Source organism: Lepidochelys olivacea (genome assembly GCF_965140295.1).
Source record: "Lepidochelys olivacea isolate rLepOli2 genome assembly, chromosome: 6".
In the NCBI taxonomy this organism is placed as follows: Eukaryota; Metazoa; Chordata; order Testudines; family Cheloniidae; genus Lepidochelys; species Lepidochelys olivacea.
The window spans coordinates 18,844,014-18,865,534 of NC_140416.1; the positions used below are offsets into that span (position 1 = coordinate 18,844,014).

Sequence of the window (21,521 nt, forward strand, 5' to 3'; positions counted from 1 at the left end):
CACAGAGACATCTGAATAATATACTGTAAATAAATATGTCATCATGGTTGCTGTTAAAAATCAGGAGACCTGATTCTGAATGCTCTCAGGGAAGATATCTCATAGATAAAAATGGCACCTTTTTACTCAGTCACTTTTCAGAGCAGAGCCACATTTTAACTCTCCAAATAGCAATAATGAACAAAAGACTGCCTAGTCCTTTTGGGTTAGTGTCAGTTACTTCTTGCTTAGGTACATGACATTCTTTGTCCTTCCAGTGTATCAAGAGTGCAAACAAAAATTCACTCAGCTATTGTTCTTGCACCTGTACAATGGTCTTAATTTCTTGAAAATTAAATAAATTCCTTGGCTAGTGCTGTTAAATCTGTCTCAATCCTCTTGTCCTGCTCACTCCTTCCCTGCAATGCAGAGTTGAAATCTAAAGCAATTTGGTTTAGGAAGGCTTAAAATGTGTTACTGGTAATAAGGAAAAACAGTCCATAGGGAACTGTACTGAACCTCTCACTTGGAAGGTGGGGGGTGCATGTGTGTGTGTACACATGCACAGTATCACAGTAGCAATGCTATAGTCAAGTTGATGCCTTTATTTCTAGATGCTCAAAACTTATTGGAAATTGTTTTATATGGCAGCTGAAGTTTGTTTGTGTGTGTGTGTTTCTTCCTACAAAATGAACATTTTAGATTAAAATTCTATTTGGCAACTTTTGAGTTCTCAGAACACGTAGGCTTGGAGATAAGGGGGAAAAGTGTTTGTTTGGTTTATTTAGTTAATTTCCCATTTCATGTCCCATGCAAAACATTTTCTTACTTTTCTTTATGCTTGAATAAAATGGGGGGAGGGTGGTTGAAAATCTCCCCCCCCCCTCCACATATATTAAAAAAAAAAAAGTTGAAAATCAAAGTGAAAAGGCAGGGAAGGAGAACCAAGCTGAGGAGAGTGGGGAGGTGTGTGACTTATTTCTCTCTTCTCCCTACCCCTGGTTGTGAAAACTCTCCTTGATCCCCACCAAAATGGTACTCTGTGTGTTGGTCAACCCCCTGTTCTGGATTTTCATCACCCTGGTGGTGCAGATTTGACAGTAGTGGGTGAGCCGTCCTTAAACACTGGGCAGGGGGAGAAGCTACTAGCAGGAGGGGGTAAGATCAAATATTTGGGGGGAAAGGTGTGGGGGGGTGTGCTTTTATCTTAAACACTCCTGAGGGTTGATTTTCTTTCTATTTCCTTTCTGCCCCATCATGGAAACCTTGTTCAACCCAAAGGATTTTATCCTCCCCACACTTTAGAACCCCCTCCCCACATCCCATCTACAAAGGGGAGGGGAGGGGGGAAATGGAACTGGCTGCCTTCTGAGCTGCTCTTAACTCTGCTGAGTGTCACCACTGAGCTGCCATGGCTTACTACTTTCACTTTGCCTCTCCAGAGCCTAAATGCTGCCTGCATAGTTTGCCCAGCCTGTGGAGGGAATGACTAGGGTTGGACACTGAAACCCTGCCTCCTGTAAGGAAGGATTATTATACCCATTGTGCATGTAGGAAATTAAGGGACAGAGACTAAAGTGACTTGCCCACGGCAGAACCAGGAATTGCACCCAGCTCTCCTGGGTCTCAGCCCAGTGCCTTAAAGAATATGCAGCCCTTCTTGAGAATTGCTGGGTTTGTTTAAATAAGGGCTTTGCTCCTTCCTGTACCATTTTCTCTTAGGTCATGATCCCATCCTGATGAATCTTTCCTGGCAACCGACTGTTGCCAATGGAGAATTGTGACTTCACTGCAGGTCTGAGGAGAAGGTGTGCATGTCTTTGTGTGAGGACATGGCAAGAGCCAGCCCCATCGCAGCCAGCAGCATTAGCTCTCTGACATCAGTTCAGCAATGCCTGCACCTTGTTTGTAGCAGGCAGCTCTTTGTGAGGCAATCAGAGGTATTGCCCTCTCTCCATCTGAGGTCTTGTCTCCTGCCTCCCCAGTGACCCCAGTCAAAGACATGAGATGCTCTCAATGCTGCGCTTCTGACCAAGGAGGCGTTACTAGGTAACCTGCCGTGAGTTGGCCTCTCTCTGAAGCGTGTGTATGGTGGGTTGGAGCATGTGTGATCTGCAGTTCATTTTCATTTAACTGTTTCAGCTTCCTCCATCACGGCTGTTGGACCCTGGCCGGGAGAGCTTTGGGAAGATGGAGAACCGGAGGCGAGAGCTCCTGGATGCCCTGTGGGAAGAAGAGGAAGAGGAGGAGGATGGCGTGGCTGCCGGTGCCTCCTCCAGCCTCTGCCTGAGCAAAGCAGAGGACGTGCAGGTAGAGATGCTGGAAAAGGCCAGGGAGCTCTTTCAGTTGTGTGACAAGGAGGAGAAGGGCTTCATCACCAAGCTGGACATGCAGGTAAGGGGAGAAAATCCTCCTGCTCTGCTTCTAGACAGGAAGCTATGGAACCATGTGTGCCATGTGTACTCAAGGGGGCCTGCTTTACCTCACACTGCTGGGTGCTCTTGGTCAGCCCATGTATAACCTCTGTTGTCTCATGGCCCCTCTGAGGTGGACTGTGCCAGTAGCCCACTGGAAAACAGAGAGAACTGAAGCAGAGTGATTTTTTTTTAAATAACATTTTGATGGAAATTTCTAATTTTGGGGTGGAGAAGGAGGAAAGGTGTCAGAATTTTTCCAAAATTCACCCCCTTTACCATCACCACTACCCTGGCCTGCTCTACGGCGCGGGGCGGGGGATTTCAGAATTCTGACACTTCTTTTCAAACATATTGTGTCCCATCTCCCCACCACGGCCCCCATAACAAGACACATTGCTTGATTTTTCTCACTTTGGTTGTACCTATAATTTCTGTGGATGGTCTCTTTCCTTTAAAAACTAGCTCCAGGACTGAATTATGACTGTGATCTGGAGAGAGACATCTCTCTGCTTTCTATTTTGAGTTAAAATCTTGGGGTTTTACAGCTGTATCAAAAGTTGGATAATTCCCTTTAGTGTACATACGAGGAAGGTCACTGGGATTCTGTTCTGTCCCAGCTTTTTCTGAACAATTAACATTACCGGCATACACTATGTTTAATAAACAAGAGCTGTTGAGTCATTTTGTATTGGGCTGTGCAATGCCTAGTTTCATGTGCTTTTAATAAGAGGTTTTATTAAGCTTTAGCCATAGCTGTTTGTTTAACAAGCACTACTAGGATCTCTGCTGTGGTTTTCGTTATGTGTATGATGGTAGCTCCGAGGAGCCCCAGCTGAGATCATGGCCCATTGTGTTGGGCGCTGCACACACACATAGTAAGAGATAGTCCCTGCCCTGAAGAGTTAATCTTCTTTCTCCCATCCTTTGTATATTTAGGTTTGTATTATTATTCTCCTTTTACCAGGTGGGAACTGAGGCACAGAGAGATTAAATGACTTGCCCAAGGTCACACACAAAGGTTGTGGCAGAGCTGGGAGTTCAACCCAGATCATCTTCTGAATCCCAGTCCCCAAGACCATGTGTCCTCTTTGATAGGAGTAGCATGGGTGAGGGAGCTGATACCCATTATACCACATTGTTATGCCATAAGCAGTCCTTCTAACTGGTGTTGATGCTCTGAGAGAGCCACAGCCAGCCCTCCTCAGTCAGAATGACAGGAAAAGTCCAGTAGATGATGGAGGACAACTAAAAAGATAACAGGTGGTACTGGAGGAAGTTGGGGATAAGGGCCGATCCTGGAAGAATGCTCCTCAGAACCAAATAACACGTAGAAAGCAAAATGCCCTCTGCACAGTCCTGGCCATTAATCTAGTTCCCCGTGCTGATGGGCATTCCAAACTACTTCATACTGGCCCAGCTGCATTGTCTTCACAGTTGCAGCATCTCACTCCCAGTAGGGTGAGTGTGAGGGCACTGATCCAAGCCCAGTGGGAGTCATTGGAAAGACTTAAGTTGGGCTGTGGGTGGGTCCAGAGTTTGGTATTTATTTTGTCCCTCCTCCTGTCTGTCCAGCGGCTGCAGAGTGAACTGCCCCTGACCCCAGAACAGCTGGAGGCTGTCTTTGACAGCCTGGAGCAGGACAATAATGGGTACCTGACGCCTGTCGAGTTCAGCATGGGACTAGGTAAGAGCAGCAGGTAGACGTGGGTAATGTGTTAAAATGTATATAGGAGAGATGGAGCAGAGCTTATTGGCTCTAAACCCTCACCTGCCAACTGCCTGCAACAGTTGGCCCATCCTTCTTGTTTCTTCTCCACCCTATGTTAATATTAACCTAGGTCATGTGTGTGTATCATAACCCTGAGATGTCTCCCAACCCTCCTAGGCATTCCTGTCATTCCAGTCCTGTAGAACATTCCTTTTATCAGCTTCTGCAGTACTTTCACGTAACTGCCAGCCACATCTCTGAACCTCTCTGACTGGCCACATGCCATGCCTGGGCTTCCATCAGCAGGCAGGAAATCCCAGGTCAACCGGCTGCATAAGGAACATTATTTTCTGAGGGGACAAAATCTGCACCTTGGAAATCAGCTCCATGCATAGATTTCAAGGTCAGAGGGGACCAGTGTGATCATCTGATCTGTCCTCCTGTACAACACAGGCCATAGAACTTCCCCACAATAATTCCTAGAGAGTATCTTTTAGACGAACATCCAATCTTGATGGCGAATCTGTCACCACTCTTGGTAAGTTGTTCCCATGGTTAATTACCCACAGTAGTAGAGATTTATGCCTTTATGGATTTATATAACGCAGCACTTCAGCTGTCCTGTGTGCTGATGAAAGTGCTGTTAGTTTGATAATACAGTGAAGAGAAATGAAGCCCTGCTTTTCTGTTGGTTACAAGTACTCTTTATTAGCCACTAGAAAATGCTGGTATGGTAAACAAGTCCACAGTGCAGTTCAAGACACAACTGATGAGGGAGAGGAATGTTTATAACAATAATGACCTCCATGACCTCCACTCCATTCCTCCAGCTGGTCATGAAGTCTTAGAAAATACACTCCCTGTTGGCTCTGATTGTTTAAATAAGAGACATTTCTGTATGTGGTGGATTGTGTGGCTAGGCTACGTGGACAGTTTAACGGCTCTCTGGCTTGGAGCAGAGGGGTAGTGTATGAATCAGGGCCGAGATTTTCCAAAAGTGACTTGGCATTTGGAATACTTCAATCTGAGATAAAAATACTCAATAAATAAAAACAGTAGGAAATAAAATAACTAATAAATCAAAACGAAAACAGTAAGAGAATCAAAACATGCTACTATGTCTAAACAACAGTGTAAAAGAGGCAAATAGAGTCAAAAAGACTTCCTTTAAAAATTGGAAGTCAAATCCTGGTGAGGAAAATAGAGAGGAGCATAAACTCTAGCAAGTCAAGTGTAATTAAGCAGGCCAGAAAAGAATTTGAAGAGCAACTAGCAAAAGAGACACGGACTAACAGCAAAAGCATTTTTTTTTAATACATCAGAAGGAGGAAGCCTTCCAAATAATTAGTGGGCAACTGGACAATAGAGGTGCTAAAAGAGCACTTGGGGAAGACAAGGCTGTTGTGGAGAAGCTAAATGAATTCTTTGCATCAGTCTTCACTGTAGAGGATGTGCGGGTGATTCCCACTCTTGAACCATTCTTTTTAGGGGACAAATCTGAGGAACTGTCCCAGACTGAGAAGTCAGTAGATGAGGTTTGGAACAAACTGATAAATTAAACAGTAATAGGTCATCAGGACCAAATGGTATTCACCCAAGAGTTCTGAAGGAACTCAAATATGAAACTGCAGAACTATTAACTGTGGTATGTAACCTATTATTTAGATCAGTTTCTGTACCAGATGACTGGAGAATAGCTAATATGACATGGATTTTTTTTTAAAGGCTCCAGAAGTGATCCTGGCAATTAGAGGCTTGTAAGCCTAATTTCAGTACAAGGCAAATAGGTTGAAACTGTAGTAAAGAACAGATATATCAGACATGTAGATGAATATGTTGGGAAAGAGTCAACATGGCTCTTGTAAAGGGAAATCATGCCTCACCAATCTATTAGAATTCTTTGAGGGTACCATCAAGCATGTGGACAATGGTGATCTGGTTGATACAGTGTACTTGAACTTTCAGAAAGCCTTTGACAAGGTCCCACACCAAAGGCTCTTAAGTAAAGAAAGCAGTATTGGGATAAGAGGGAATGTCCTGTCATGGATCAGTAACTGCTGAAAAAACAAGCAACAAAGGAATAAAGGAATAAATTATCAGTTTTCACATTGGAGAGAGGTAAATAGGAGGGTCCCCAAGGATCTGTACTGGGACCTGTGCTGTTTAACATATTCAGAAATGATCTGGAAAGGGGGGCAAACAGTGAGGTGACAATGTTTCCAGATGATACAAAATTACTCAAGATAGTTAAGACCAAAGCTGACTGTGAAGAGCTACAAAGGGATCTCACAAAACTGGCTGACTGGGCAACAAAATCGCAGATGAAATTCTGTGTTGATAAATGCAAAGCAATGCAAGTTGGAAAACATAATCCCAATTATATATATGAAATGATGGGATCTAAATTAGCTGTTACCACTGAAGGAAGAGATCTTGGTGTCATCATGATAGTTCTCTGAAAACATCTGTTCAATGTGTAGGAGCAGTCAAAAAAGCTAACAATGTTTGGAACTGTTAGGACAGGGATAGATAATAAGACAAAAAATATCATAATGCCAGTGTCTAAATCCATGGGACAACCACACCTTTAATACTGCATGTAGTTCTGGTCACCCCATCTCAAAAAAGATGTGTTAGAATTGGAGAGAGTACAGAGAAAGGCACCAAAAATGATGAGGGGTCTGGAACAGCTACTGTATGAGGAGAGATTAAAAAGACTGGGACTGTTTAGCTTAGAAAAGAGACGACTAAAGGGGGATATGAGAGAAGTCGATAAAATTGTGTGTGGTGTGGAAAAAGTGAATACAGAAGCGTTATTTACCCCTTCAGATAATACAAGAACCAATCACCCGAAGACATCAATAAGCAGCAGGTTTAAAACAAACATACTAAAGTACTTCTTCACACAACGCACAGTCAACCTGTGGAAATCGTTCCCAGGGGATGTTGGGAAGGCCAAAACTATGATGGGGTTCAAAAAAGAACTAGATAAGTTCATGGAGGACAGGTCCATCAATGGCGATTCGTCAAAATGGCCAGGGACGCAGCCCCATGCTCTGAGTGTCCCTAAGTCTTTGATTGCCAGAAGCTGGGACTGGACAACAGGGGATAGATCACTCGCTAATTGCCCTGTTCTGTTCATTACCTCTGCAGCATTCGACACTGGCCCCGGTCAGAAGATAGGATACTGGGCTAGATGAACCACTGGTCTGTCCCAGTGTGGCCATTCTTATGTTCCTATGAGATACTCTACAGGTCCTGGTTTTAAGAGGGCAGATACTCAGTGCTTTCCCTTATCTCAAGTTGGGCATCCAAAAATGGAGCCACTCAGAATTGGTAACCACTTGTGCAAACCTTGGCCCAAGTGTGTGTGTTACCGTCTCCTCAATCTAAGGGAGACCCTTCTCTCAAGACAAGGTCATGTTGATTCTATGGACCCACTTACTCCATCAAAATTAACACAACAGACAGTGGGCCTGATTTATTGCTCTGTTACTCCAGTCTGGCCCATTGAAACTGGTGTAAAACTGGAGTAACTTGGTGGTCAATCAGGCTCTGTGTCTTTAAGAGGAATTCTGAATTCCTATTCAGGGGATTTTAAGAGAGACCTTGAGGAATAGACCTGGACAGCAGGAAGGGCCTCTGGTATAGTGTTTGACACTAACCAAGCTGAGCTGGGTTTTGGTTTATAAAAAACTGCAGAAACACACAAGTATATTGACAAATGTCTAACCTGACCCAGCTTCTGTGTGTCCTGGTGCTTCCTGTGTTCTGCCTCTTTCAATTTTAAGCTCTCTGGACCAGGGACTCTTTATATGAGTAACTGGCATGTGGCCGGGGTGAAAGTGAGCCGGTACGGGCCAGTACGGCGTATGCAGCCCATGTTAAAGTGCTGCCACCCACCTGTTGGCAGCCCTGCTGGTAGGGTCCATACCGGCAGGGCCGCTGACGGTGGGTGGGGGAGGAGAAGGGGCACCAACGTTAAAGCGCTGCTGTGGCAAGGGACCCTCCTTTAACGTTGCTGCCCCTTCCCCACCCCTGCTGGCAGCTCTGCCAGCAGGGACCCCACCGCTAGGGCTGCCGACAGGTGAGCCAAAAGGGGCAATGACGTTCAATCGCTGCCACAGCACTTTAGCATTGTTGCCCCTTTCCCTGCCCTGGGCCGCCGACCCGGGGGGAGGGGCAAAAGAGCAGCTGCCCCAGGGCTGGCGATTGAAAAGGGCCCAGGGCTCCCAGCGGCCAGGGCCTGGGCCCTTTTAAATTACCGTCGGAGCTCCGGGTGGCGGAGGCCAGGCAGCTCGGATGGACCAGCTGGGGGAGACTGACTTCCCCCCCAGCCCCGCCCCTTCCATCCGTGGCGCCGGTCCCCGTACTGGTAAGAATTTATTATTACTTTCACCCCTGCATGTGGCATATGGTTGGCCAGATAACAATAATGGGAGATAAGCACTGCCAGGTACTCTGCTCTCCTGGATTGCTCTGAGGTTTATGAGTTAATCCGATCAGGCAGGAATCCCAGCAGGCCTGCCTTCCATACCAGACTTGGCACTTTATGCTGGCATCAAGCCTGTAGGGTTACAGCAGTCACTTCAAGAGCAGATAGTTAAACTGTTGCTACTAGAGAAGGATATACTTTTATTACAGTGCAACCCACCTATTTCCTGGGCATGTTCCACATGTCAGAGAATGGCAACTGCCTGGACATGTTTAAGGCCTTTCACTGACAAGAAAATTGAGACTGAAGTTTTCATAGTCTATGAATTGGCACAGAGAGCACTGACCAAGGCTGTTAGGGGCAGGCTCAGAGGAATGACGGGATCTCATTCAAAAGAAAACAAAACACTGTGCTTTACTGCAGTGTGTGTCATACAAATGACATACCAAAACACTGTCTCTAGGTAATGGAAAGGATGCAGTAGACATGTGGTCTGAGCATGCAGCTTGGAGCCAGGAAGGATGGAGTTAAGATTCTACTCTGCTGTTGACTTGAGGCACAGAGGAGTTGGGTGGTTTCCCAAGAGTCATAAATATATTTCAGGACAGGGATTAGAACCCAGAAGTTCCTGGCTCAGGAAACTAGACTCTGGCTCCCTGTGTCTCTGCTTGCTTATCTTTAAGTCCATACTGGATGGTTTTTGGTTTTTTTTAAAGCTAGAATCATGGAAATGCAGGGCTGGAAGGGACCTAGAGAAGTCAACTAGTCCATCCTCCTGTGCTGAGGCAGGACCAAGTAAACCTACACCAGCCCTGAGCAGTGTTTGTCTAACCTGTTCTTAAAGACTTCCAATGATGAGGAATTCACAACCTCCTTGGAAGACAGTTCTCTGAGCTTTAACTACCCGTATCTCAAGAAGTGTTTCCGAATATCTAGCCAGAAATCTCCTTTGCTGCAGATTAAGCCCATTGCTTCTTGTCCTACCTTCAGTGGACATGGAGAAAAAATTGATCACCATCCTCTTTAGAACAGCCCTTAGCCTATTAGAAGACAGTTGTTAGGTTCAGGGCCCCCCCCCCCAGTCATCTTTTCTCAAGACTAAACATGCCCAGTTTTTTAAGCTTTTTTCATAAGTCAGGTTTTCTAAACTTTTTATCATTTTTGTTGTTGTCCTCTGGACTTTCTCCAATTTGTCCACATCTTTCCTGAAGTGCAGCGCCCAGAACTGGACACAGTGCTCAAGCTGGGGCCTCACCAGTGCCGAATAGAGTGGAATAATTACCTTCTGTGTTTTACATACAACCGTCCCATTAATACACCCCAGAATGATATTAGCCTACTGCATCACATTGTTGACCCATATTCTGTCTTGATCCAAGATCCTTTTCAGCAGTACCACCACCTGGCCAATTATTCCCCATTTGGTAGCTGTGCATTTGATTTTTTCCTTCCTAAGTGAAGTACTTTGCATTTATCTTTACTGAATTTCATCTTGGTGAATTCAGACCAATTCTCCAATTTGTCAAGGTGGTTTTGAATTCTAATCCTGTTCTCCAAAATGCTTGCAACCCCTCCCAGCTTGGTGTCATCTGCAAATTTTATAAGCCTACTTTCCACTTCGGTATACAAGTCATTAGCGAAAATATTGAATAGTACTGGACTGAGGACTGACCCCTGTTGGACCCCGCTAGATATGCCATCCCAGTTTGACAGGGACCCATTGATGACTACTCTCTGAGTATGGTTTTCCAATCATTTGTGCATTCACCTTATATTAATTTCATCTAGACTGTATTTCCCTAATTTGCTTATGAGAATGTCATGAGGGACTGAAGCCTTGACTTCATTATGGGGGTAAATCGACCTAAGTTACGCTACTCCAGCTAGGTGAATAACTTAACTGGAGTCAACATAGCTTAGCTCAATTTACTGTGGTGTCTTCACTGTGCTGCGTCAACGGGAGACGCTCTCCTGTCGACTTCCCTTACTCCTCTCGGGGAGGTGGAGTACCAGGGTCGACCGGAGAGCACTCTGCCATCGATTTAGTGGGACTTCACTAGACCTGCTAAATCAACACCTGCTGCACCGATTGCAGCCGCCTCAATCTGTGAAGACAAGCCCTGAGTCAAAAGTTTTACTAAAATCAAGATATATCATGTCTTCTGTTTCCCCACATCCAGCGGTAACCCAGTTAAAGAAGGAAATCGGGTTGGTTTGGCATGATTTGTCCTTGACAAATCTGTGCTGACTATTTCTTACAACTTTATTATCCCCTAGGTGCTTATAAATTGAGTGTTTAATCGTTTGTTCCAGTATCTTTCCAGGTATTGAAGTTACACTCTTACTCAGAGGTGGGCAAACTATGGCCCGTGGGACCCTCCTGCCCAGCCCCTGAGCTCCTGGCCCGGGAGGCGAGCCCATTGCCCCTCTTCCCCAGCCTCAGCTCACTGCTCTGCTGGCTCAGTGCTCTGGGTGGCGGGGCTGCGAGCTCTTGCCAGGCAGCCCAACTGCAGAGCCGCGGGGGCAGTCAGGAATGAGAGGAGGGGTTGGATAGGGCGGCGGGGGGCAGTCAGGGGACAGGGAGTGGTGGATGGGACAGGGGTCCTGGGGAGGCTGTCAGGGGTCAGGGAACGGGGGGGTTGGATGGGGCAGGAGTTCCAGGGGGGCCATCAGGGGGCAAGAAGCATGGGGAGTCGGATAGGGGGCAGGAGCCAGGCCATGCCTGGCTGTTTGGGGAGGCACAGCCTCTGCTAACCAGCCCTCCATACAATTTTGGAAACCCGATGTGGCCCTCAGGCCAAAAAGTTTGCCCGACCCTGCTCTAACTCCAACATAAGTGATGGGCTTGACGCAGGAATCACTGAGTGAGGTCTTCCGGCCTATGCTACACAAGAGGGCAGATTAGATTGTCATAATGATCCCTTTTGGCATTAAAATCTTTTTTTTTTCCTAGAGAGAGCCGCTTGATGTATTCCTTTAGAAAGAATTTCCTGCCCACTCATTTCCATCTCAACTCCCAATATTTTCCACCTTCCTAGTGCAGCGCTCCGGATAAACTGAGACCCGAGGAGAGGGAGCCATCTTTGCAGGGAGGGGGCCTTGTTCAGAGAGCTGTACTCATTTTGTTCAGCATAGTACCTGGGGAGACGAGCGGCGTGAGAGGAGAATTATTAATATTATGGTAGAACCGGTAGAGGTCCAAAGTGAGATCGGAGAGACTCTGTTCTAGGCACTGTACAAGCACATAGCGAGAGACAGGCCCTGCCTCAAAGAGCTTTCTGTCTAAACAGACAAGGTAGACACAGGGCAGGAGAGAGGAAGGATTTTTATCTCCATTTTACAGACTGGGAAACTGAGGCACAGAAAGATTCAGTGACTTGCCCGAGATCACTTGCCCGAGATCAGCTTGTGGCAGAGCTGGGAATTGAACCCCCCAGTGCCAGTCCACTGCCTTAAGTGCAGGCCCACCCTTCCATTCTTATAATGCCTGAACTGTGGTGTAATGAATTCAACTCTAAATGCACATCACCTGAAAGTCCTGAATTCCTGAGCCTCCAGCAGGGGGCTGCTTCAGCTCTTACTAGATACTGATCAATTTCCTCCCGTTCATAATGATACAAGAACAGGCTCTCTGTTTGCTATCTGAGGGCAGTGTTTAATAGACACCATTGGATTTGGCCATCTCTACTGGAGCTGGTTCAGGCTGCCCCTCAAAGCTTTCCTAGTGTTAAATATAGTGTGACCACCGGCTCCCTCTTCCCTCCCTCCCCCTTCCTGCAGGGAAGTTCATCGGGATTGAGCTGTACCAAGGGTCTGGGAGCACAGATCACTCCAGACTCGAGGAGACCTTTGAGTCAGGCTGGTCAGACGACTTGGACCAGACAGACGACGAAGAGGAGAAGCGATTTTGTTCAATGATGGAGCAGCTCAGCGCAGCCCAGGTCTTTGAAGAGTAAGTCTCAAATCTCAAATTCTGTCCTGGTCTGATCTTACAGTAACAAAACCTCAGTGCTTCAGCATGGACCGAGAGAAGTTGACCTGGCACTGCTGGCTATCTTCAAGGACTTGCTTTCAGAAGTGTTGCCTTAGCACTTTGTATCCCAACCTTGTGTCAAGTTCATGTGTTGCCTTAGAAATGCAAGGGAGTCTGGGATATCTAGCCTGAATAATCACCAGTGGCCTTTAATACAGCACTTTTCCCAAAGAACTTTACAGGCTATAGGCTCATGTTTCAGCTATGAAGTATTGCTGTCATCAGGATGGCAACCAATTGGTGCACAGTACGCAGCACAACCATGGGTGTGGGGAGGATTTAGGCAAAGAGATGAGTTCTTTGTCTTTCCAAAAGTGCCATGAGGTCTTCAACAGCCACGCAGAGGACCTTAGTCTTTAAGGTCTTATTTGTAGATGGCTGCACAATGCACTGCCTGGAGCTTGACTGATCCACCTAGAAAGATGAGGAAGTAAATTGACCCTGTTGGGACTTGAATCTGAACACCCAGAGAATCTGGGTAATTCAGATCTGATGTATATGTCATTAGCCATCCCCTCAGACGGAGCATTCACCCCAGGGCAGATCATTCTTTGAAATACATGGCTGCGCATTCCTCAGTTGGTAGGATTTTTTTTCCTCTTCGTTTTCAGGATTCTCCTTTAAGTATGAACAGGAGTGGGTCGGGCTGGGTCATAGGCCAGGCTGCTGCTCCAAAGAGCAGGGCACAGTGGATGTACATGCACAGCTCAAATATTACTCGTATGATTGGATACATCATGAACCATGATAGGTAGAAGAAGCTGCCATACATCAATCAAAGCTGGAGTGTCCAACTTTCCAGTGATGTATATAATCAGTCTCTATCATCATTGGTTCACCTGAGATGTTCCTTGAAACAGTCACAGATCCACCAGCCCAGGAAAAAGTTTATTTGGCCCAGAGAAATAGTTTTAAAATTAAACATTTGCCCTAAACCCCAACAGAACTGATCACCTTGCCTAAAGAAATATAACTTATTCACTAGGCTAAGGTGGCATGGTCTTTGGTTACTGTCCAAAGGAATTTAGATGTGCCATGCAGCAAGCATCCCCATAGACAACCTCACCGGATTTAGGAGAAGAGGTTATAAACAGGCAACGTTCCAAAAAATATAGTGAATGCCATAAAATGCTGCAGTGAACAAAATGATACCGGCTTCATTCCTATCTTATTTCTTTTGAAATCTGACAGCTTCTTTAAGACTAGACATGTATATCTGTCTAAGCACCACTTAGTCACTTGCAACAGGGTAAATGTGGCCCCAGTAAGTGGAACTGATGATATCGTTGCTCCTTTTTCTGAGACCAGTATTGCCCCCTTGCCTGGCAGTAGCAGAATTCCAAGGCCTTGCTGGGTGTTTTCCAGGGAAGGGGAAATCAGTGAGGCAGAGTCTGGGTATACCCAAAGTGTCACTTGTTTTATTTACGCACATATACCAATTCTGGAAAAGAGATGATCAAACAGCATCCAGGACAATCTCTTCTTTCAGGAATCTCAGCCAACACCAATGCCCGGTTCCCAGGGAGCAACTCTGACTCAAGAACTGACTCCAGTGAGAGACCAAAGCAGAGAGCAAACTCTGTTGCTGCTCACAAAGTTTCCTCTTTGGAGCCTTGCAAAACAAACAGGCATTTCTTTTCAGACTAAAAACTTGTTCACACGTTAAGAAAAAGAACTGGGAAACTGATGTGAAACAGCACCACCTGGTCACTTTTACCATAATGATATTACCATCCCAGTTAAACAGCATCCATTGCCCTTCATCTCTGTCTCCTGAGAAATATCCCAGTGAAAGAGTTGTCCAGGTTAAATGGAATATTTTGCACTGTATTGTCCACTAGATGGAGTCTATATGTTCAGCAGAAACATATAGTGAAATTGATGTTAAAATTGAATTTGTATTGGTCAAACTAGCTTTTTCAAAAGATGAATACAAAGCTGCATTAGTTGAAAACTGTGGGGGAAGGGGAAATCACAAAGTGGTGTTGATTTTGTTTCAGAGAGTTCAAAATGGACAATTTTTGTTCAATAAAATCTGGGGTTTTGGTAAATGAAAAATATTGATGATCATATTTCAGGTCATGAAAAATGAAAAAAGTCAATGCAAAAAAATTGTTGGGGGGAAAAAACGACCATTTTTTGAGGGGAAAAACCTTTGAAAAATGTCGATCAGCTCAAACATAAAAGCTTTCAGTCGTCAACTAAATGTGTTCTGCAGGCACTTAGTGGGTTTAGGTGCACACATCCTGTTTGACTGTCAATGGGTCTGTTCCTAAATCCCTTGGGTATTTTTGAACACCTCTCCCTTAATTTCCTGTTTTTTGTCATGAGACCCGGGTTCAATTCCCAGCTCTACCACTGCTCTGCTGGATAACTTTTGGCAAGTTACTTCCTTCCCCGTGCCTCAGTTTCTCCATCTATAAAATGGGGGGAATGATGCTGATCTGCTTTGCGAAGTGCTTTTGGGTCCACTGATGAAAAGTGCTATTGAAGAGCTAGGTCTCCTTATTATTTTAAAGTGAGAGTGCTAAGACTTAGTCTACATTTTTTGATCTGTCTTATTATTTGTATTGCAGTAGTGCCTGGCAGTCCTGGATCAGGACCCCACTGTGCTAGGCACTGTACAAGCACAGACCAAAAGGACAGTCCCTGCCCCAAAGACATTTTCTCCAGAAATAGGGCACAGAAGTAATTCTCCCCCCATCCCTACCTCTCAGTGAGCAGCATTTTAAGCCTCCTATTTCATTTTGAGAAGAACTGTTGAGTTTAGGAGGGATTATCCCATTCCTACAGGAATATGGAGACCTCTTCCATCTTTTCCCCATCACGCACAAAGAAACAGTAAGTTCAGATGCATGGTTCTAGCGGTGAAAAATAATAATAAAGCCTAGCTGTTATATTGTGCTTTTCATCAGTAGATCTCAAAGCGCTTTACAAAGGAGGTCAGTATTATTATTCCCCTTTTACAGATGAGGGACACTGAAGTACAGAGGGGTGAAGAGACTTCCCCAAGGTCACCGAAGAGAGTGGCAGGGGTAGGAATAAAACCAGGTCTTCTGAGTCCCAATCCAGTGCTCTATCCGCTAGTCCACACTGCTCTAAAGAGTTTGAATGCTTGGGTCATTTTGAGAGGGGGTGAATCATCTCAGGTTTTTGTTAAAAGTAGCATAGTCTGGTGGTTAGAGAAAGGGACTGGAAGGTGTGACTCCTACCTCTGACACTAGCTTGGCATGGGACTTTGTTCAAGGTACATCACCGCCCTGTGCCTCAGTTTCCCCACCTGTAAAACAATGGGGTAATGCTGATCTACTTCACAGTAGCTGTGTGATAATTAATATTTGTAAAGTAGCTCTAAAATCCATGCCTTATAATAATTGCTGCTTTTTATTAGGTTGAACCAATTTTATTATTTATTTATTGTTTATTTTAAGCCTCATGATTTTGGAGGGGCCTGACTCATGGCAATGCTGAGTTAGTTTTATATGGTGGTTTTGGGATGACTTATCTCATTCTGGCCACCCACTACTTCGTAGTCTTCATTCCCAGTCATGGTCCACCCCCCACACTTCAGTATTACAGGCCCATCCAATGCAACCTCTAAGGTCAATGCAGGGCAGCCCTTCTTTACTTGAACGTGTGTAAGTTAGAAGAAATACCAATCCTGTGATAACATGGAAACTCCCTGGCTCTCCCGCTCTTATCTTTGCTCCAGTCAGAGTGAGGTTCGGGAGCTTTGGTCTCGTCTCCGGAAAGAACAGCCAGATCTCTTGGCCAACTTTGAGGAGTTCCTGTTCCATGTTTCATCGTATATCAGGGAGGTGCATTATGAGAAGGAATCCATGGAGCAGGCACTGAAGAGGTAAGAAGGCCTCCAGGGCAGCTGGAAACCAGCTGGTACTCATTTAGATGCAACCTGACTCATTGCCTTATCCCAAAATGCGAGGAGAAACTGGCGGAGGCTGGGATTAAGGAAGAAAAGGAGACTTCTGTGCCATGTATAATACTGCATTGACTCTCTTAGCCTATTCCCTCCAGATTTGGGCATTAACATCTAGCCAGAGTCCTAACTCCAACTTATGTGGTTTTCTCCTTGCAGAGAGGAAGGATGGTCTAGTGAGTAGGGCACCAGTGTAGCACTTAGGAGACCTCTGTCACTGAATTCCTGTGTGACCTTGGGCAAGTCATGTAGTCTCTCTGTGCCTCAGTTCCCCATTTGTAATATGGGGATAATCATACTGACAAGCCTCACAGGAATGGTGTGGAGATAAATACTTTAAAGATGGTGAGATACTCAGATACTATGTGGAAGCCATATTAAGTACCTAAGATGGATGACTCTAATAAATAAAACTGTGTGCAAATAAATATGCTCCCATGGATGTCGAGTGGCCATGAAATCCCTTATCAGTGTATGTAAACCCAGGTGCTTGGGGTAATACCAATAAGCTATTAGTGTGGATTCTAAATTAAATCTGTATCCTCCTATTTGAGAATGAAGATTTCCCACTCCCTCTCCTTCTTTATTTCTCCTTCTTTTCCTTTCACATTCATTCTCAGTCTCCCTCCCTCACACGCTCTTTCTCCTTGGTAGGAAGGAGACAGACCACGACAGAGAAGTCAGGTGTCTTTATGAAGAAATGGAGCAACAGATCAAAGCGGAAAAGGAACAACTGCTCTGCCAGGTAAATCCTGCCTGGCCATTTCCTCCCTACACGTGCTCAGCTGGGCATGCATTTTGATTAATAAATGAGGCAAATATTTGGTTTCCTCTGCATTTGCAAGGGCAGTGACCCTGTTGCCTCTGCTCCCTGTGTGACTTCTGTTGAAATCTTCAGTGGCCTTGTTCTTCTACTGGTGCAAGGATCTGTGTTAGCTGGAGGAGACTGGGCCAGGACACCCCCTGTTGCAGTGCTCATGGTGCATCTCAGGAACCTCAGTTAATATGCTCTGACACTGACGACAGCTACCGCCTAATCTGGGCTTCACTTTTTATCTCTGCCTTGTTGGGAGGTTGTGGTCTCTGCTCTCAAGGGGCCTGAAGAACACCCTCTTGTTTTCAATGCAGAAGAAGTTAATTGTGGAGTGTCCTTTTCTCATCTGTGATATTAGCCAGCTTGAGAGGGACTATTGAGATTTCATTTGGTATGGGGAAATTAGCATGAGGGAAGACTATAAAGACAACCAGAACCATCTTTTAGAAGAACTGCTGTGTGTCTTCTGCCCTGCCCTGCCCTCCTCTTCTGTGAGCAACTCCCCTGCAATGAGACTGTTGGAAGAAAGGGACAGCTGTTCCTTGTAAATCTTCTTCAGTGAGAGGCAAAAAATAAATAGAGTTGGGAAATGGGTGGGCCAAGGGATCAGCAACAAGCTTGGATGTTCCCTAGGGAGACTAAACCACCAGGTGGGAAACTGGCTTCAATACAAGGCCCAATGGAGAGCCCTACAACTTTCCTGTCTCTGAAGCAGGAGGGGATTGCGGTGGGTCATTTAGTGGCAGGCTCCTGGGCAGCAATGATATTTTGGTCCCTGGTATTGGGAAATGTCAGTCCAGGGTTCTCTGGACAGTATGAAAATCTATGGGTCTTTCCCCTCTGCAGGAATCACAGAGGCACGGCAGGAGCAACGTGCTGCAGAAGGAGCTGCGCAGCAAGGAGCAGGAGCTTGAGAAAATCCTCTACCGACAGAAAAAGGTAACCTGGCCTTCCTGAAGAAATAGGTGCCCCACAGTGTCTTTCTTTAATTCCTTTTTAACTGCCCTTGGCAAGCCTGAAAGCTACCGCCCTGCTCCTGAAGTTGTGCTGAGAGTGGGCGATAATTGGCTGCATTGCACCAGTCAGTCCAGTTCCTGCCTACTGCTCCAGCTAGGCTCTGCCCTGAGTATTCTTGCTGGTTACCACAGTTCATTTAAAAATGCTACTGTATTCCTGTCCCATCCATTTTGGAATCTCCTCTTCTTCCTGCAGGATAATATAATTTGGCGAGGTATGTGCAATAAAGCGCGCACGCGTGTGTGTGTCCGTGTGTGTCCCCTTCCACAATTCTGACCAGCAAAGCCATGCTGAAGAAGCAATTCATGCATGTAAACACCAGCAGCAATTCCCCTTAACCTCTGTGGTTTGTGTTTTCTGTCTCCTTCAGAATAACTCATGGAGTAAAATGCTGCAGCTGGATTTAAAAAGGGTTTGGATAATTTTATGCTACTTCAGTTGTATGTGCTGAAATTGGGGTGCTCCTGTCTCATTCTTCACGGTGGGGTAATCCATAGGCAGACCATGGGCCAAATCCAGACCACAAGATGCTTTTGAATGGATCCTGAAATCTTTTTATTTACTCATCATTATTGTTGACAAGTATCAGGGGGTAGCCGTGTTAGTCTGTATGCATCTGAAGAAGTGGGGGTATTACCCACAAAAACTTATGCTCAAATATATCTGAAAGTCTTTAAGGTGCCACCAGACTCCTTGTTGTTTTTATCATTATTGTTGTTTTTTTATTATTGTTATTTTCTTTGCTGTCTGGACCTTGACTATACCTTGACCAAGAAATTTGTACCTTGACAAAAAATAGAATACCCCTAATTCGCGGTATTGGTTGATCGTCCACAGGGCCAAGAAGGAATCTTCTCACCTGTTCATGTACCTTCACAAGTGACCATGTGCATTAAGGTGGCCTTTGCTTTCCTCTGAAGCATGAGTATAGGAGGTGTTGTGGTCATGTCAGCAGTGTCCTAGACTGGGAGTTGGGATGCCTGAGTTCTATACCCAGCTCTGGTGCTGATGTATGTGACCATGGGTAATTGACTTAACCTCTCTCTAACTCACATACTTGCCTTCCTTTGTAAAGTGCTTTGAGATCTATGGATTTAAAGCTCTCTGTGAAAGTTTATACCAGACTAGATGGACCACCAAAGCAATCTAATATGGTAAATCCCATACTGAGATGCTTGCAAATCTCCTATGTTGCTTCAGACTATATGTATTCCATTCTGTCATGCTGTAGCTTTCCTAACCAGGAGCATGGGCTTAACCCCAAGCATATCTACTAGCCTATCAGAGGACCCAGTGATACTGGGCCAGCATTCCTACATTCTGCTCTCATAGGCTTCTGGTGTTTGACTTCAGCCACCAGAAATAGGGGATCCCACTTTAATTTAGCCCGACCTCCCACTCACAAGAGGTACTAGTGCTCTGTGACTTACAGGCACCAAACGCTGGCCTGACTCCAACACTGCTGTAATCCTCGTTTCAGCCAGCTGGTCCCCTTTCTATCAAGATAAGGAAGGGCAACGATGTTTACTCTTCCTTGTTATTGTATGGCTACGTCTCTTAAAAGAGTATAGGGAAGAAATAATTGCTCTGGGTCATGTAACGCTATGCTGCTTGGGTAATCGTTGTGTCAATATTTGCGAAGGGTGTGCTCAGCTCCTTATACAATGAATGATATCATTCTGTATGTCAACTGGATGAGAGGGTCTTGCTTTGATCTAATGAGGACTTTCTAAAGGGGAGTCATGAGTAGTAGCCATGTTCTTCAGTGCTTATTAGACCTGTGCCCTTCCCCTCTCTGCCCCCCGCGCACACACGCTGGGTATGTGTATAGGGGTGGGGATGGAGAATAGTGTCCCAGCGCCAGATCCTCAGCTGGCGTAAATTGGCATAACTCTACTGACTTCACTGGAGTTGGGTCAACTTATGTCCTCTGAGGATTTGGCCCCAAATCTCGCACTGCTTCAAGGGCCATGCTCTTACTGAATGACCTAGGCTGGCAACAGCATTATGATAAAGCACTGTGCATCTTACATTAGGAATCTATTACAGTTCGTAATACTGAGGTAAAAATATAGGGGAGCCTCACTCGCTTCCACGTGATAAATGAGATGATAAGCAAAACGTGCAAAGTGTTTTGAAAAAGGGGCAGACAGTGAGATGGCAAAATTTGCAGACAATACAAAACTACTCACCATAGTTAAGTCCAAAGCAAACTGTGAAGAGTTACAAAGGAATCTCACAAAACTGGGTGACTGGGCAACAAAATGGCAGATGAAATTCAGTGTTGATAAATGCAAAGTAATGCACATTGGAAAACATAATCCCAACTACACATATAAAATGATGGGGTCTAATTTAGCTGTTACCACTCAAGAAAGAGATCTTGGAGTCATTGTGGATAGTTCCCTGGAAACATCCGCTCAATGTGTAGCAGCAGTCAAAAAAGCGAACAGAATGATAGGAACCATTAAGATTGAAAGGGATAGATAATAAGACAGAAAATATCATAATGCCACTACAAAAATCCATAGTACACCCCACACCTTGAATACCGTGTGCAGTTCTGGTCACCCCACCTCAAAAAGGATCCATTAGAATTGGAAAAGGTATAGAGAAGGGTAACAACAATGATTAGGGGTATGGAACAGCTTCTGTATAAAGAGCAATTAAAAAACCTGGGACTTTTCAGCTTGAAAAAGAGACGACTAAGGGGGAAGATGACATAGGTCTATAAAATCATGACTGGTGGGGAGAAAGTGAACAAGGAAGTGTTATTTACCCCTTCACATAACACAAGAACCAGGGGTCCCCCAATGAAATGAATAGGCAGCAGGTTTAAAACAAACAAAAGGAAGTACTTCTTCACACAACACACAGTCACTCTGTGGAACTCATTACCAGGGGATGTTGTGAAGGCCAAAACTATAATGGGTTTCAAAAAAGAACTAGATCCATTCCCAGAGGATAGGTCCATCAATGGCTATTCGCCAAGATGATCAGGGATGTGACCCATGCTCTGAGTGTCCCTAGTCTCTGTTTGCCAGAAGCTGGGAGTGGCCGACAGGGGATGGCTCACTCAATGATTACCTGTTCTGTTCATTGCCTCTGAAGCACCTGGCATTGGCCACAGTCAGAAGACAGGATACTGGGCTAGCTGGACCTTTGGTCTGACCCAGTATGG

At 45.3% G+C, this 21,521-nt stretch overlaps 1 protein-coding gene across 1 annotated transcript in view; it reads left to right on the forward strand.

Moving 5' to 3' along the window:
• CRACR2B (calcium release activated channel regulator 2B) overlaps positions 1 to 21,521 on the forward strand; it is a 76,058-nt gene that overhangs the window by 27,032 nt on the left and 27,505 nt on the right. The window contains exons 2-7 of the mRNA XM_084629786.1: positions 2,122 to 2,373; positions 3,969 to 4,080; positions 12,320 to 12,491; positions 16,285 to 16,431; positions 17,164 to 17,254; positions 18,170 to 18,262. Coding sequence (XP_084485912.1) covers positions 2,170 to 2,373; positions 3,969 to 4,080; positions 12,320 to 12,491; positions 16,285 to 16,431; positions 17,164 to 17,254; positions 18,170 to 18,262 — 819 coding nt within the window. The 5' untranslated portion in view covers positions 2,122 to 2,169. The remainder of the gene's footprint in view (positions 1 to 2,121; positions 2,374 to 3,968; positions 4,081 to 12,319; positions 12,492 to 16,284; positions 16,432 to 17,163; positions 17,255 to 18,169; positions 18,263 to 21,521) is intronic.